Raw genomic sequence first — 15,225 nt, 5'->3', positions numbered from 1 at the left:
TGCCATAACTGTTTTCTTCTTTTTTTAAAACCTTTTCAGTTGATACATTAAATTTGTTAACAACTGAGGAGTTACAGAGCAACATCAGCATTCATTCAGAGTCATGTTTTGGCTGATATTCACTCTCTTTTAGCTCTGTTTTTGGTCTCCACCACCTCCTGAGGGACATATCTGGCTGTTCTTTTTTAGAAATCTACATACAGGGTCATTGTCCGGGGAACACATGACTCAGAACAGAGGCTCTTTTTCATCCGCACCCTGCATCAAAGTTAAAATGTTGATACTTCTTGCTCAAAGGCACCTTGAAACTAGTTGCTGAGTAAAGGGAACATAGCCTTAAATTTATAATGCTGCTCTACGTACCATAACAAATAATAATAAAATATTCTTTAGCTTGTGCTGTGTTTCTATCGAAGCCAATGCAGTTTTCTTACATTTACAACTAAACCCCGAAGTTTAACTTTGACTTTGGCTTTCTGAACCTGCTAAACATCAGAATTTTTTACATCATCATTGTGATCATGTTGCCATGCTAGCATTAACATTTAGCTTCCTGCACTGCTCTGTTTAAGCACACTCTCACAGAGTGGCTAGACTCTTAGTAGACTCTTAGTCTAGTTAAAATTGAATGAAGAGGTGAAGGTTATGAAGGAAATTAATAAAATATAAAGTTTTGATTGAAATAACTTCAGTGAAGCAAAAGTAACATGTGTATGACTAAGTGAAGTGACAAGTTGAATCGGAGGATTATTCCCATATTATTTCAGAGTGCTATTGAGTCCCTGTTCGGGGCTTCCATGACTGGGATAGCCTACTCCCTTTTTGCCGGACAGCCCCTCACCATCCTGGGCAGCACAGGGCCAGTTCTTGTCTTTGAGAAGATCCTCTTCAAGTTCTGCAAGTAAGTCATCTCCTTTTTCCTGTTTTGTTTTTTGTAGAAATGTCTTTTTTTTGTTTAGTGTTGATGTTGTGCTTTCTGCTTGAGTAGGGATGCCATATCAAATTGCTTATTCCTTCCCCTCTGTGTGTGTGTGTGTGTCACCTGTCTCTCTCAGGGAGTATGGCCTCTCCTACCTCTCCCTGAGGGCCTGCATTGGCCTGTGGACGGCCTTCTTCTGTCTACTGCTGGTGGCCACGGATGCCAGCTCGCTTGTCTGTTACATCACACGCTTCACCGAGGAAGCTTTTGCAGCGCTGATCTGCATCATTTTCATCTACGAGGCTCTGGAGAAGCTGCTCCACCTGGGGCATCACTACCCCATCAATAAGAACAATGACCTTCAGAAACTCACACAGTACTGGTAAGAGCCTTTTTGAAATCCCTAAATGCTGCTTTTCTTTGTTTGAATGTTCCCACTATTCTGTGATATGAAGCAGAGAGACGTGATCTGGAATTTGCATCAGAATTTGCATCAGAATTTGCGCTGCTTCTTGGAGTCATAACTCAGCCAGATCTTTTGTGTTTGTCCAGATTTTACTCAGAATCAAGTGGACAATGTTTTTAAAAAAGGTCTCAAATAATTAAACTGTGAATCATTGAAAAAGGAATAATTTCATTGAGGAAGTGCAGTGTAAGGATTATCGCTCTCTTACTTTTTCAATGTCTACAGTTTAGAAGCTAGTTTTTTTTTAGTAGGTGATACAGGTTTAAAAAAAAAGTGTTTTCCAGGTGAATTATTTTTATCTATTTATGAATTACTATTATCGTTTTGCCAGTAACATTTTCCCCACTGCTTCACTGGACAAAACCAACTACCTTGCCTTTTTACACCTGACAAATTTTTCACCTGTTCTCAAGTCATGAAAATAATTGAGATAAGACTTCACCAGAATTCTTTGTATAACTTGTCTCTCAGGGTTTTTGTAATTTTCCAACATTTAATGGCCAAAATTGTATATCTGATTTAAAATGAGTACTCTTTTGAGAAATTTAAAAATATTTTTATTTTATTTTATTTTTCAAGGAATTCTGCTATGAAAAGTTTAACTGACTTGGGGTTACATACTGTGTAACATTCCCAGTCATCTATCCATCTAAGTATAGAAAATTAAGTATTCTGTACTGATGTTGTCATTGTTGTTGCAGCCCCATGTTGCACGCACAGTAAACCCAACTTGGCACATTTGCACACACGCGCTCCAATGTTTTGCTGCGTCATCAAACGGACAGATGGTGCAGTGGTACAGTAGACATCCTGTCCAGTTTTGCTGTAATGGGTTTTGTTTTACAGTGAATAATCCCATGTTGAGTGTGTGTCAGGAGCGTCATGCATTAAGCTGGCGAGTAGCTGTGTGAAGCCAAGAGCTCCTTCTGTGGTTTTCTATTCTGCTGTGATGGACAGCGGGGGATGCTGACATTTAGTTTTGTAAAATGCCAGCAGAATAAGTCCTATCATGTGAACATTTGTGTGTACTTTAAGGCTGCAACTGATGATTATTTCTATTATTTATTGAAGGTGCAATATGTGAGAGTATTAGATGAAAACATGAAAAAAAAAAACTGTTTTGACATTATGGCGTTTTATGTTATGTTATTTACTGAAGGTAGCATGCTAACCAGCTACCCCCTCGGCCTGTCCAAGTGGTGTAAGCACCAACACTCCCTCGCTGACCACCAGCTGCATGGCTGACTGAGCTAACTAGCTAACGGCAGATAAAAGTGATTAATGTTTCTCCAGTGTTACGCTTTATTTTGAAGATGAATTCACCCGCTAGCCAATTTTTTTATAATGCACCTTTAGTATGTTGAATATTTTCTTGATTTTCAAATTAATTGTTTGCTCTAAAAATGTCGGGCAAATTAAAAAATCCATAATTTCAAAATCCCAAGTAGACATATTGAACTGTGTTAGTCAAACAAACCGACTTGATTCTTGCTTTGGTTTGTCTTGCTCTACCAAAAGTGTCATTATTATTTTTATTTATTTATTTTTTTTTACTCTATCAGTATAATCAACTTGTTCTCAGAACACTAAATTAAAACAAAAAATTTCCTCTGTAGGTGTATGTGCACGGAGCCGAGGGACCCCAGCAATGAGACCCTGCAGTACTGGGAGGAGAGAAACATCACGTCCTCCCAAGTCAACTGGACCATGCTGGAGGTCAAGGTAAGGATCCCTTGACATGTGGAGAAAATTATAGCAAAAATAGCTTGTTGGCAATACGTTTTTTTCAGTGGCCTAAAGATCCTAGAGTTGAAATCGACTTTCTTGGAAGCAAGTAGACTTCTAATGATGGATAAACACCCCAAAGAAGATCTGGATCTGTAAGCTGTTAAGTAATAGGAGTCAAAGTGTGTGTATGGAGGAGAGAAGAGGGGACATAAATAGCGCACAGCCTTCAAACTTCAACCACAAACAAATTTCCCCTTGAAAGTTGGGGTTATTTCTCACAGTCTCTGGCAATGTGTTGTGTCTTACTTTGCCCACAAATTTGCTTTATCAAGAAGCGTCATAAGTCTAGGCAGGGATTAAGAACGTGTGGGCAGGATTTCACAGGATTTAGTCGTGCAGAATGAGCATGCGGACGTGGTGTAATGAGTGGATTCTCACACTTCCAGACACAAATCAGTCGTGCCAGTGACTACATGCTGCGTCACTCCTACACGTGCTCGTTAGACGTATAGCAGAAACAAGTCTGGGAGGCAGGGATTGTTTTCAAATGGATGAATCATGCAGTATATAGATATTTAAAACATAGAGTGCTGAAGGAATCGATAATGAGTGTGCTACATTGTTGGTATTCAGACTTCACTAATTCACTGCCGACATCCATCATCGCCATTATCGCCCCTGCCACTCTAATCATTTTTTTGGCCTCATCCCCATCCTCATCATCATCGTCACCATCATCCTCATCATCATCATCATCACTGTGTCCTCTGGTGCCAGTAGGAGTGCGAGATGTTCCACGGAGATTTCGTGGGCACCGCCTGTAGCCCTCACGGCCCCTACATCCCCGACGTCCTCTTCTGGTGCGTGGTCCTCTTCTTCTCCACCGTCTTCATGTCCGCCTTCCTCAAGGAGTTCAAGACGAGCCGCTACTTCCCCACCAAGGCACGTGTACCTGCACTTTAATCGCTCCTAAATATCACACAAACACGTCTTTATATTTAGAAATAATGTTCCTGTTTAACACTGTCATCAAGTGAATTAAAGCCCCATTGATTTTACAGTCCTCCATTTACTTTTCATTTCGCCTTTGGGACTGAAATTGCACTGAAATTGGTTTTCATGTCATAACTTTGCCTCTGTGTCATTTTAGATTGTGCTGCCATCTATTGGTTGTTTTACAGCACAGCAAACATCCTGCAGTCCGTGTGGCCTTTCTATGTGTGCAATTTCTATGATTTATCATTGAGATGACACTCATGGGCGTAATATGTGGCGTGATGCTGACACAATAATCTATAGTGTGCCGGCGCCACCTTGTGGTGATGTCACTGCTGATATCTCAAATCAGACGAAATATCTGTACCTGAGTTTGATTTGAGGGACTTTTTTGGACAGTTCCTGGTAGACTAATTTTTCTGTTTTACATAAACATCATCAAGCAGAACAATCTGAATCTGCTCAATTGAGAGTTGATATTAAATTTCCTCCCCAGATGAAAACCTGTTTGATACTTTAATGTGGTGGAAAAAAACATGCCTTTATTTGAAGGTCAAAAAATGGAAATTAAGATCAAAACAAATATTATACAACAACATACCTAATATAATTCACCAAAGGAGGCAGTGATCAAACCACAACACATGCAGAGAGATAGAACATAGAAACATTTATGTATATATCTAATAATTATCCAAAAGGGTTTCAATGACCAAAGCAGATACAAGCTAGCAATGGGCGAACACAACAGCAAATTAAAAACAAACAAAAGAAACAATTAAAAAATTAACTCGATCACATATATTAACATTAAATCTCTTATAATTTTCAACAGGAACCCTTCAGTACAGTGTGCATATATTGTGTCTGACTTTTGCCTTGAGTTTGTGTTTGATCCAGCCCCTGCAGAAGTGGACTGTCTGAAGTGTATTATCTCTTTGTTCTCTTCAGGTGCGTGGCATCATCAGTGACTTTGCCGTCTTCATCACCATCCTTACGATGGTCTTTGTAGATTATGCCTTGGGGATCCCCTCACCTAAATTACAGGTCCCCAACAAGTTCAAAGTAAGTCCACATGAAAGCCTCCATTATAGATCCTTACATGAAAAATGGCCAAGAGAAGTGTATGGAGAACAATAGCATTGTTTAGATTTGATGCCATCCAATTGTGATGTTTATTCTTTTTAACATTAATGAAATTTGCTGGTTATGTTTTTGTTATTTTTTAGTTTTAGTTTTGTTTGCACATGTTTGATTAAACCACTGCAGAACACTAGTTAATTGAAGAAAAACGTGCGTCATAGAGGATCTTTTATAACTGTATCAATCCTTAAGCTGTCGATCAATAGTTGAATAAATTCAATTTTGCTTTAAAATGCAAAATGAACATTAATTAAAAATCAAATATTTTTAGATGTTATATTTCTCTTAACAGATTATTTTTCGTTCTACCTTTCTCTTTGCTCTCCCCAGCCTACTAGAGATGATCGTGGCTGGCTTATAAACCCAGTGGGGCCTAACCCCTGGTGGACCACCATCATCACCTTCATCCCTGCTCTGCTCTGCACCATCCTCATCTTCATGGACCAACAGATCACAGCTGTCATTATCAACAGGAAGGAGCACAAACTGAAGGTATTTTCAAAACTGACATTTAACATAAGAGGTAAAAACAACCACCTGCCCCAAATGCGTTCATGAAATAATCTAAATCTGCCATATTCTTCTCAATCTCCAGAAAGGCTGTGGCTACCACCTGGACCTGTTTGTGGTGGGGGTGATGCTGGGCGTGTGCTCGGTGATGGGCCTGCCGTGGTTCGTCGCAGCCACCGTGCTCTCCATCTCCCACGTTAACAGCTTGAAGCTTGAGTCAGAGTGTTCAGCCCCCGGAGAGCAGCCCAAATTCCTGGGCATCCGAGAGCAGCGCTTCACGGGCCTCATGATCTTCACCCTGATGGGCTGCTCTGTCTTCATGACCTCTATGCTAAAGGTCAGTCGATGAACAATAAAAAATGATTTACCAAAAATCCCTAATATCATCCTTAAATGACATATTCCTTGTAATATAGCCACTGATCCGGATTATTTATCTGTCTGTCTCCAGTTCATCCCCATGCCTGTGCTGTATGGTGTCTTCTTGTACATGGGAGCGTCCTCACTCAGAGGCATTCAGGTGAGCTCAGATTCTGCCTGCTGGTGCTTGATTAGAAGGACTAATTGAGAAAGCATGCAAGATGAAAATGTATTATCTGTTTGCGTCTATGCAGTTCTTTGACCGTCTGAGGCTGTTCAGCATGCCGGCCAAACATCAGCCGGACTTCATCTACCTTCGTCACGTCCCACTGAGGAAGGTGCACCTCTTCACCATCGTTCAGCTCAGCTGCTTGATCCTGCTCTGGGTCATCAAGACCTCCAAGGCCGCCATCGTCTTCCCCATGATGGTAATCAGAGTGTGTTCGCCTAGGCATATATACATGCGTATTTAATGCATATGATTGGTTGATATTTGCCTGTTTCTATTGCATTAGGTCTTGGCCCTGGTGTTTATTCGTAAGCTGCTAGACTTGATGTTCACTAAGAGAGAACTGAGCTGGCTGGACGACCTGATGCCAGAGTGGAAGAAGAAGAAACTGGAGGATGCACAAGAAGAGGTACAGGAGTAGACTTTAATGAAGGCAGAGTCTTGACGACTTTTATTTCACCGATGCATCGGGAAAGTTGCTACCATGCAGTTTATTTAGGTTTTCTCTTTTTGTTCCTTTCCTCAGGAGGAGCACAGTATTATTGCAGAGGAAGAAGGGATTGTACAGGTGCCACTGGAGGGAAACTTCAAGTAAGCAATTTTGATCCTTAATCATATTCTTCATTTGAGGTGGAAGAATGACATTCATTCAAAATGACATTCAAAAGTGGGAACACCACAGTGTAAAATTAGTTATAGGTAGAAATGCAATTTATGTCTAACTAATATCAGCAAAACATACTTACAGCTGCTATAATCAGTATTTTTAGATTAATAATTGAATAAATTAATATGGTGTTGCACATAGTGACATACTAACAGAGAATTATCAACCAACTCTACAGAAGCTTTTAGTGTCTTTCAGTTCATTGTTTTTAGTTTTACAACCAACAACTTCACAGTTTTAGAGCAGCCTCACTACTCTCAACTAATCATATTAAGCTCAGCTAAGCTAGGCTTAATGCTTCCCCGACTGTAACTTATTTTACTGTGAGGAGTAGTATCAGTCTTCTTATTCAGCTCTTGGCAAGAAAGTGTTTAAGCCTATTTTCCAAAATGCTGAATTTTCTTTTAAAACTGGAAGCTGCTCCAGTTATCAGTATTCCTTACTTTCTCCTCCCCTTACTTTATCCTTAACTACTCATGTTTCCTAGGAGAAAACTTTACCTGGAAATCTGAAATGTGTTATACCCGCCTGTGTCTGTTTCTGAAGGTGTGACCCTGCCACGGTGAACATCACTGATGAGATGTCAAAAGGATCTTTCGGGAATGTGTGGAAGAGTGTAAGCCCTGCTGAGAGTACCAAGAAGGAACCAAGTGCTAAAAGGTTAGCCTCCTTAACACCATTACTTTTATTTCCACATCTCTAATACATCAGAGGGCTTGAATACCAAATGCTGCATAGGGACTTACTGAATCCAAATCCTGTGTATTTTTGTAGGGTCAAAAGAAAAAACTGTTAATTTCAAGGGAAAATTGTGCTTTGGGTGTCAAAGCAAGTAGTAGGATGTTTAGTTATGGAACACTTACTTTGTATTTTTTCCAGGAAACTGAGAAGCTAGTATGTTTAGATAAAAGGGGTTTATCTAAGAGCAGCCCTGCCCTCGCAGATTTCCCACAGAGTAGACTAACATAGTGTCTCACGCCTGCCTCTCTCATTCCACCCCACCCCTAAAGCTCCCCTTCCTAACCTCTCAGAAGCTGATATCCCAAAGGTAAGAAGTTCCCAATCCCTGTCAGCATGGAGAGTCTTGTCCTGTGATTAATGCTGGTGACTGTCGATTGTTGCATGATGAAAGCGGTGCTGGCCTGAGCTGCAAGTGATGATTCGAAGACCCGGTAAACAGAGATAATTCAGTAACAAATGGATGTTGGTGAAATGACGGGACAGCATGGCCTGGGTGTGCATGTTACTGCAAGGATATGTTTTATGATGTCTTCTGCAAGTTGTCAAGCAGCCTGACTGTATATTTCAATGTCACAAGATATTGAAGTGTCAGTGCTTTAATGCTTTAAAGATTTATGAGACATAGTTGCATGCTGTGTGATCTGGATTGTCGTCAGCACGCTGGCAAGGCATCTGCACTCTGCATTTGTACTGAAAATGAATCTAAATGCATTTGCTTTTTTTCTCTTTTGGTTTAATTCAATGTTTGTTTTGTCCGTGCAGTAGTTCCAGTGGCGGCGAAAAGCGACACAAGCGCCGGAGGCATGACAAGAGCTTGGACAGGGAGACAAGTTTGTGATGACACATACTGGCGGTGCCACTGTGCTGTCAAATCAGTAGATCAAAAAACAAAAAAAAACTTTACCGTGCCACACTCAGCCACCTTTGTACTGTGCTACACTGTGTTTTTTGTCATGTAAGTCTGTGTGCGAGTTGTGTAAATTAAAGAAAAATTTGTTAGCAACAGTATTAACACGATGAAGCGAGACACACTTGTGTTCTTTTTTCTATGTATATCTATGTTTGGTGATACCAGCAGCAGAAGGAAGCCAGAATTATACACCACTTACAGTAAATGCTGTGTCAATGGGCCAATTAGAAATTTTAAACAATTTTTAAAATATACTTTATTTGTATTTTGTATGTTTTTATATTTTTCCACCTACAACAATTGCGAGTTGTCCTTTTAAAAACCTGCCACAGCAAACTGCAAACGTGTGGACGTAGTGTGCAGTATTTAACGCCGCTATTGACTTGACGCACTTCACAATAGAAAATCTATAGAGTAGATATTTGCCAATACAAATCTATTTCACTGGTATCTCAACAAGTTGGCTCTATAGCGAATCTAGTCATTTTTTGGAATTATTAAATATACGTTTTATATATTCTGTATATCTAAATGTTTTTGTGACAGTGACAACTCATATCACTCCAGAGTGTTCTCCATTGCAATTTCACACATAAATGTCTCCAGTAAGGCTTCCCCCCAAGCGATTTAAAGGAATAGTTTGACATTCTGGGAATTAAACATGTTCATTTTCTTGCTTAGAGTTGGATGAGCAGATTGATACTAATCTCATGTTTGTGAAGCTACCTAAGATAGAGACAGTACCCGGCTAGCTTAGCTTAGCACAGAGACCTAAAATGGTGAAACAGCTAACCTGTCTGTATCCAGATGCAAAAAAACATGCTCACTTATTAACACTGTTTGTAAAACTGGTATAAAAAGTGAACAACAACAGCAACTTTCTTGGCTGATAGCGAGCGATAGCCTAGCTTCATATTTACCGTACAGATATAAGACAGCAAATGAGTCATCTCATCTGACTCTGAGCAAGAAAGTGAATAAGCACAACTCCCAAAATACACTATTCCTTTGAGGACAGTATTTCTGGGGCAGCTTACTGGAAAATTACATTTTCAAGCTAGCATGGCAGCATAGTTTGGGTACTCTCAGTATCTTTAGCTACTTGGCCTTGGCTTTTTAAAAACTCAAATGCTGAACTAAAGGGTGATTGTACAGAAAGCTCTGTGTTTTCCACCGTCATTCTCTTTGTCATCTTGTCAGTAAGTGTCATCCATGGACATGTGATCTCCTATCCAAACGACCCTCAATGTGTTAGCATCAGAAGCTAATTGTTTTTAAAGAAAACACCTGCATGTTGGTGAGGCAGACTTGACTGTCCCGCAGCAGGACCATGGTTACTTCTAGAGATGCAATAAAACCCTTTTTCGGGGAAGGGCAACATGTAATAAACAGTAAAGAGTCTTAACAATGTATAATACATAGTATATTTTATTCATGTAAAATGTTACTAATATATTAATAATACAAAGTCAGTGTTGAAGGCAGGTTTTTGTTGTAGATGTTCTTTTCCCATTGTCTACTTGATGGTTCTTAGTTGATTAGAAAAACTAATATGGGTCAAAATTATATCAATATCAAATATTTTGACCACTTCTGTGTGGAATTCTGCCTTAAATTTGGTAGTGATAGCTGTACACTTTCTGTTTAATAATTTAAGTCACCTGTATAGAAACCTATCAGTTCAGATCTGTTGTTATAATGTGATTTGTTTCACGAGTATGAGAGAGCGAGTGAGTGAGAGCATAAATAAAGATGTTAAACCAACTCCGCTGCAGTGATGTGGTGCTTTATTGATCTCTGTGTGGTACAAGTTTGCTCTTGTCCACAGGATAGTCAATTCTCGCACCGTATGTAGATATTTTTTCAATATTGTATCATCCTGTATTCCCCAGAGTCGTTCCACGCAGCTCTCCAGCTTCAGTGTGTGGTTGCTGGCTCCCTCTCCACCTTTGACCTCAGGAGCTCCGTGTCTTTGGCCTCATGGGAGATAGAGAGCCGAGAGCCCCCCTGCACCCTCAGGCATCCACATGGCAAAGATACAGGATACAGGCCTGTGTCTCTGACCCGTGATGCTCCCGGAGAGACCGCCATCCCCGTTCAAATGGCTGCGTGAATCATAAACAGGACGAGGAATCTGTTGCACCTCCTGCAGGCTGGTTTTGAATTGTGTTTTGGCTTTTTCCCCTGATCCCGGGAGATAACTCGGATTGCATGAAATGACTGCCGAGAGAAGATAAGAATGTAAGTTTACAATTTTGAATGAATAATAATAGAAGGTTGCAGTAAATCTTAAGAGCTGCAAATTACTACTAGATAATTTTGATTTATATCTTTATCTATTTTCATTAGACCAAGTCATATATCTCGTCTGTCTAGACAGACTGCGATTGAGTCAGATCCCCAAAGTACAAATATTCCACTACAAGTCAAAGTTTTGCCTTCATAGTTATACGTACAGTAAATAATCGAGAAAGAAAAATGGTGAAAAGCATTATACTCACTAGAGGGTCAAATGTGTATTAATCCACCGCTGAAAATAGTCCCTAACAAATGCCCCATTTCCACTTGTTTGAATGTTTTTAAAAAAAAAAAAAAACTACAGTAACCAGTTGTTTCAGGTAGTTATTGAGCCTTTTTCAAAGAATGTCCCACATCTGAGCCCAGCCGATAAAAATATAGATCAGCATATGAAAATAATGCCACAAACACACAATGAAAAACTTTATTTTGCAGAGCGGATTTAGAATATGCAATGAAAACCAACTACACTATGTGTTTTTTGTTATTTTTTTTCTTCCTATAGGCCTCTAAACCTGAGATTTAAATGTGTTCTTTTTACATCAAAAATATAGAAAATAATTTAAACTTGTAGAAAAAAATATGCTCTCGATTTCACGACTCGCCTCTTGTCCACCATAAGAACTATGGACGAGGGGGGCAGATTTGGCACGTCTGCATCACACACTTAAGTAAAAAAAAGACTTTTAAACGATCACATCCAAAGCTGTATGGCTTCTTATTCCTCTTGAATATGGCTTAGTGTGCAGCGCAGAGGGAGTCCTGGAGTGTCTCATTGGCCCGCTTGTCTTTTCTTACTGCAAAGAGAGAAAATCACAATCACACCGAGCCTCGCATTCCTGTTATACATCAGATGAGCCGCGTGACTCGGTTTTACCTCTCCCCTGAAGGCTTGGAGGTCATGACCCAGAGTAAATATTCCTTAGCCGCCATGGAGTCCAGCACCTTGTTCACATCGCTGGTGAAGCTCCCGTCTACATGCCTCCTGCTGAACGCTTCACCCCGCCTCTCCATTTCAGATCTGAGCATGTACACAGGCACATAATGCAACGTGCCACTTGGCCTCTAACAATGTGACTATCAGAACACCACCGTTTAATGATTCCCCTGATTGGTGATGACATTTCATGTCGCTGCGATCATTTTGGTGATTGGTGCATTCGTCTGCTCGTGTCAACGACAAAATAAAAAAGATAAAAAAAATCATCTCACACAGTAAAGATAATCAATCAACGCGGTGAGAAAAGTTCAGGTGATTTATTTTAGCACAAGCACAACAAGGAACATCGAGGGGGAGGGGGCAAGCAAAGAAAGGAAACAAGTGGCACAAGAAGCTGGTGATTGGTTAGCTCTCTGTCTCTCTCATCAGGGTGGAATGATTGTTGGATTTTGGCACTGTAGGAGGAGGAGGAGGAGGAGGAGGAGGAAGGAGGGACAGCCTACTCTCTTCTGACTTGTCCAGACTTGAGCCTGGCGACAAAGTCTTTGATTAGCTGGTCCTTGAGGTAGGAGCTCACGTCGCTGGTGAAGGTCCCGTCTGCGTGGCGCTTCTCTGCAGCACTGGAAACACAAAGAGAGGGTTTATGTTTACAATTTAAAACTTTGAAGATTAGGATTACATTGAAAAACATGATAACCTGATAGTTTGCAATGTTAAAGGCCCTAAAAACATAATAAGAATTGTTTTTCTCACTGATTTAAAGAAGGCGGGGCCTAGTCGGGAAGAGCTGATGTCACTAGCTTCAACGCGCCAATAAGAATTTAGCACCTGTGAATTATGATCTGCTAGCAATTGTGGATTAAACTCTTTATATATAAAAGCAAATTGTGCCTTTTTAAAACTTTGATGTTACTAGTTTAATCATGAATATTTGATTTGAAACTTGAAGGGATTTAAAAGATTCAACTGACAGTTTTTGGTTTCAGGTGATTCCATTTAAATAATAGTTTCGGGTCTAAAGAGGTCAAACTATCAAATATGTCACATACATTAGACAAAAAGTCCGAAGTTGTGTATGTAGCAGGACAGTTTTTCCTTCTTCCTCGCTCATTAATCCTCTCATGACCACTCAGATTTATCTTGCGACCCTCTGCAGGGCCCAGTGTAGTTAAATCTATCTCCATCTGTAGCAGCTATAACAGCAAAATGCCTTAACAATATAATATGATGTAGCAGTCTAACAACTCAGAATTTAAAAACAAAAGCTGATTGTGATGATAATAGTTTTTTACGCTTCCCACCCTGACCCGCTCCTCTTGTTGTTCATCAGCCACCGGACAAAGTCCTGCGCCTTCCTGTCCTCCAGGTATTTGCTGTAGTCGTTTGAGAAGGTCCCCTCCGAGTGTCGCTTCATGTTCGACAGCTCCTTCTGCTCGTCGCCTAATGTGTCGTCTGCCTCGAAACTACGGGAGGGAAAACACTCGGGTCAGTTTATACAATTCATATTTGTAGATATAACTGCAAAATACTAAATATGGTACTGTACCAGATGGAAAAAATGAAATCTAATTTAAAAAAAAGATATATCATCTTAATAAATTTATTTTATTTATTTATTTAATCCCTGTGCATAATGAGTTCATAAAATCCAAATCATTATGTTGAAACCTTTGTGAATAACATAGTGGGGAATCATTCCATACTGATAATAAAAAGAATTATAGTAATTGTAATAAAGTAAAACAAATATATTAAAGGGAAAATGTGGAGGGAAAAAAATCCAGTTTTTTTTACTCTGGCTTCCCTTTCCTGCAATTTCTTTTATTTACTTGGAACAAAGTATTAAGTTTTGAGGAAGTTATTTTCCTACCCATTATTTAAAAAGCAATTACAACATAACATATACATATTCAGTTTCCGAAGGTGAAGCTTAAATTTGCACAGATTTGTCCATAACTAATATTTAGTATTTTTATTTTGAATGATAAAACCAATCTTTAAAAATGCTATCTACCTCGCACATGTTCTCCACAGGTTTGAGCAGCATCAATTTCCAAAATCTCAATTCTATCTCCCATGTTTTTATTTTCTATACAGTTTCTGCTTTATTTCTGTACAACAGCCTTCCAACATTTATGAAAAATTAGAACTGTGATGATCCACATCTGCAGCACCATGTTCTTATAAAAAAAAAAGTGAATGACAGGATGTCAGTGCAGTATATCATCCTCTGATTTAACTGCAGGGAGACTTCATGCCTTTACTGTCTAAAAAAGATATCATCCATAGCTAAAATATTTCATCCTCTTCATTTGGAATATGTTTCGGGTCCATTAAATAACAAAATTAATCTGAGAAATGCGTTTACTGTGATGATTTTTCAGATTAGATTTTAGATCAACGTGCCAGCAGTTTATCATGATTCGGTCAGATTTAAGACCGTTTTTGCGACAGAGAACTTTCTATTCCCATCCTCCTTTGAATATAAAGACAACAAAAGCAGAGGCAACTGTAGTTCGTTAAACAAAGACGACCTCATTAGTCCAGATGTGATTTCTCTACCTTGAGCTGTCATCAGCCTCGAGCAGAGGAACCTGCCAGCTGCTCTGCACAAAGCCGAGGACCAGAAGGATACCAGCCAGGGAGTGGATGCTTTTCATGGTTATACCTGCGCCACGCCAAAGCACATTCACACATTCACACACACATAGGAAGAGTTTGCATGTGGCATCAGAGAGCTAAAGGTAAAGAAGTTTCACCAATGTTACAAAGCAAAACTCACCTTTTCTTCTTGTCTTTCCAAAGAGCGCTGCTGTTAGTTCCCCTGTGTGAATCTAACCCTCCTCTCTAACTTTGTTGTCTTATATACTGTAATAGGAGGAGGAGGACGGGTCCACTCAGGTGGGACGATTTTACCACTCGGCCAGATCCACCTGTTACTCTCAACCCATTAGACACGGGCCCTGTCTCATCTGCCGAATCAACAAGCCAAGAGGAAAGGTGCTATTCATGCGTGATGCCAGCTGGTACTTAGGTGTTAAGATCAAACAACGGCGACTCATCCTGTTAAACAGAAAGTAAGGAAGATGCTTTAATGTGCTACTGTGTCATCACGATAGGAAGCGATACGTGTGCGGTCGTATCTGCGAGGTGGGTCAGTATTTGTGGATTCTTTCCGATCAAATTTAAAAGGTGGGAAAAATTGACCGCTCCTCGCATCAGTGGCAGTTATCTCTGTTTTTACAAGGGCCATTGATCAATAAAGATTGATGCCCTGTGAATATACACGTCCATGTGTATGACTCATATACAGTCCCA

At 39.9% G+C, this 15,225-nt stretch overlaps 2 protein-coding genes across 8 annotated transcripts in view; one reads left to right on the top strand and one right to left on the bottom strand.

Annotated features, from left to right (window-relative positions):
* LOC115577220 (sodium-driven chloride bicarbonate exchanger-like) overlaps positions 1-10,433 on the top strand; it is a 44,951-nt gene extending 34,518 nt beyond the window's left edge. For 6 of the 7 annotated variants that reach the window (XM_030410190.1, XM_030410189.1, XM_030410195.1 and 3 more), the window contains 13 exons: positions 768-901; positions 1,056-1,301; positions 3,002-3,107; positions 3,894-4,055; positions 5,061-5,174; positions 5,583-5,744; positions 5,848-6,099; positions 6,214-6,282; positions 6,377-6,550; positions 6,638-6,760; positions 6,878-6,942; positions 7,565-7,678; positions 8,522-10,433. In XM_030410190.1, the coding sequence (XP_030266050.1) occupies positions 768-901; positions 1,056-1,301; positions 3,002-3,107; positions 3,894-4,055; positions 5,061-5,174; positions 5,583-5,744; positions 5,848-6,099; positions 6,214-6,282; positions 6,377-6,550; positions 6,638-6,760; positions 6,878-6,942; positions 7,565-7,678; positions 8,522-8,597 (1,797 nt within the window). In that variant the 3' untranslated portion in view covers positions 8,598-10,433. Of the gene's footprint in view, positions 1-767; positions 902-1,055; positions 1,302-3,001; positions 3,108-3,893; positions 4,056-5,060; positions 5,175-5,582; positions 5,745-5,847; positions 6,100-6,213; positions 6,283-6,376; positions 6,551-6,637; positions 6,761-6,877; positions 6,943-7,564; positions 7,679-8,028; positions 8,067-8,521 lie in introns of all 7 variants that reach the window. The other variant, XM_030410193.1, reaches the window with a different exon arrangement.
* Positions 10,434-11,377: 944 nt separating this feature from the next.
* Positions 11,378-14,754, bottom strand: LOC115577224 (glucagon-1-like). Its single transcript, XM_030410198.1, has 6 exons — positions 14,690-14,754; positions 14,470-14,575; positions 13,209-13,370; positions 12,411-12,527; positions 11,845-11,988; positions 11,378-11,764 (listed from the first exon to the last, which is right to left on the bottom strand). The coding sequence occupies exons 2-6, from the start codon at positions 14,565-14,567 to the stop codon at positions 11,740-11,742; spliced, it is 546 nt and encodes a 181-aa protein (XP_030266058.1). The 5' UTR covers positions 14,568-14,575; positions 14,690-14,754; the 3' UTR covers positions 11,378-11,739.
* Positions 14,755-15,225: the final 471 nt, after the last annotated feature.

The sequence above is a fragment of the Sparus aurata genome, chromosome 24, assembly GCF_900880675.1.
Source record: "Sparus aurata chromosome 24, fSpaAur1.1, whole genome shotgun sequence".
Taxonomy (NCBI): domain Eukaryota; kingdom Metazoa; phylum Chordata; class Actinopteri; order Spariformes; family Sparidae; genus Sparus; species Sparus aurata.
This window is presented reverse-complemented; position numbering and strand designations above follow the sequence as displayed.

Excerpts from the sequence above, each read along its gene's own strand:
- LOC115577224 (XM_030410198.1), bottom strand. The coding sequence starts at position 14,567 with ATGAAAAGCATCCACTCCCTGGCTGGTATCCTTCTGGTCCTCGGCTTT. Across the intron at positions 13,371-14,469 it reads GAGGCTGATGACAGCTCAAG|TTTCGAGGCAGACGACACAT; the intron begins GTAGAGAAATCA and ends TCCCTCCCGTAG. Across the intron at positions 11,989-12,410 it reads TCTGGACAAGTCAGAAGAGA|ATCTGAAATGGAGAGGCGGG; the intron begins GTAGGCTGTCCC and ends GTACATGCTCAG.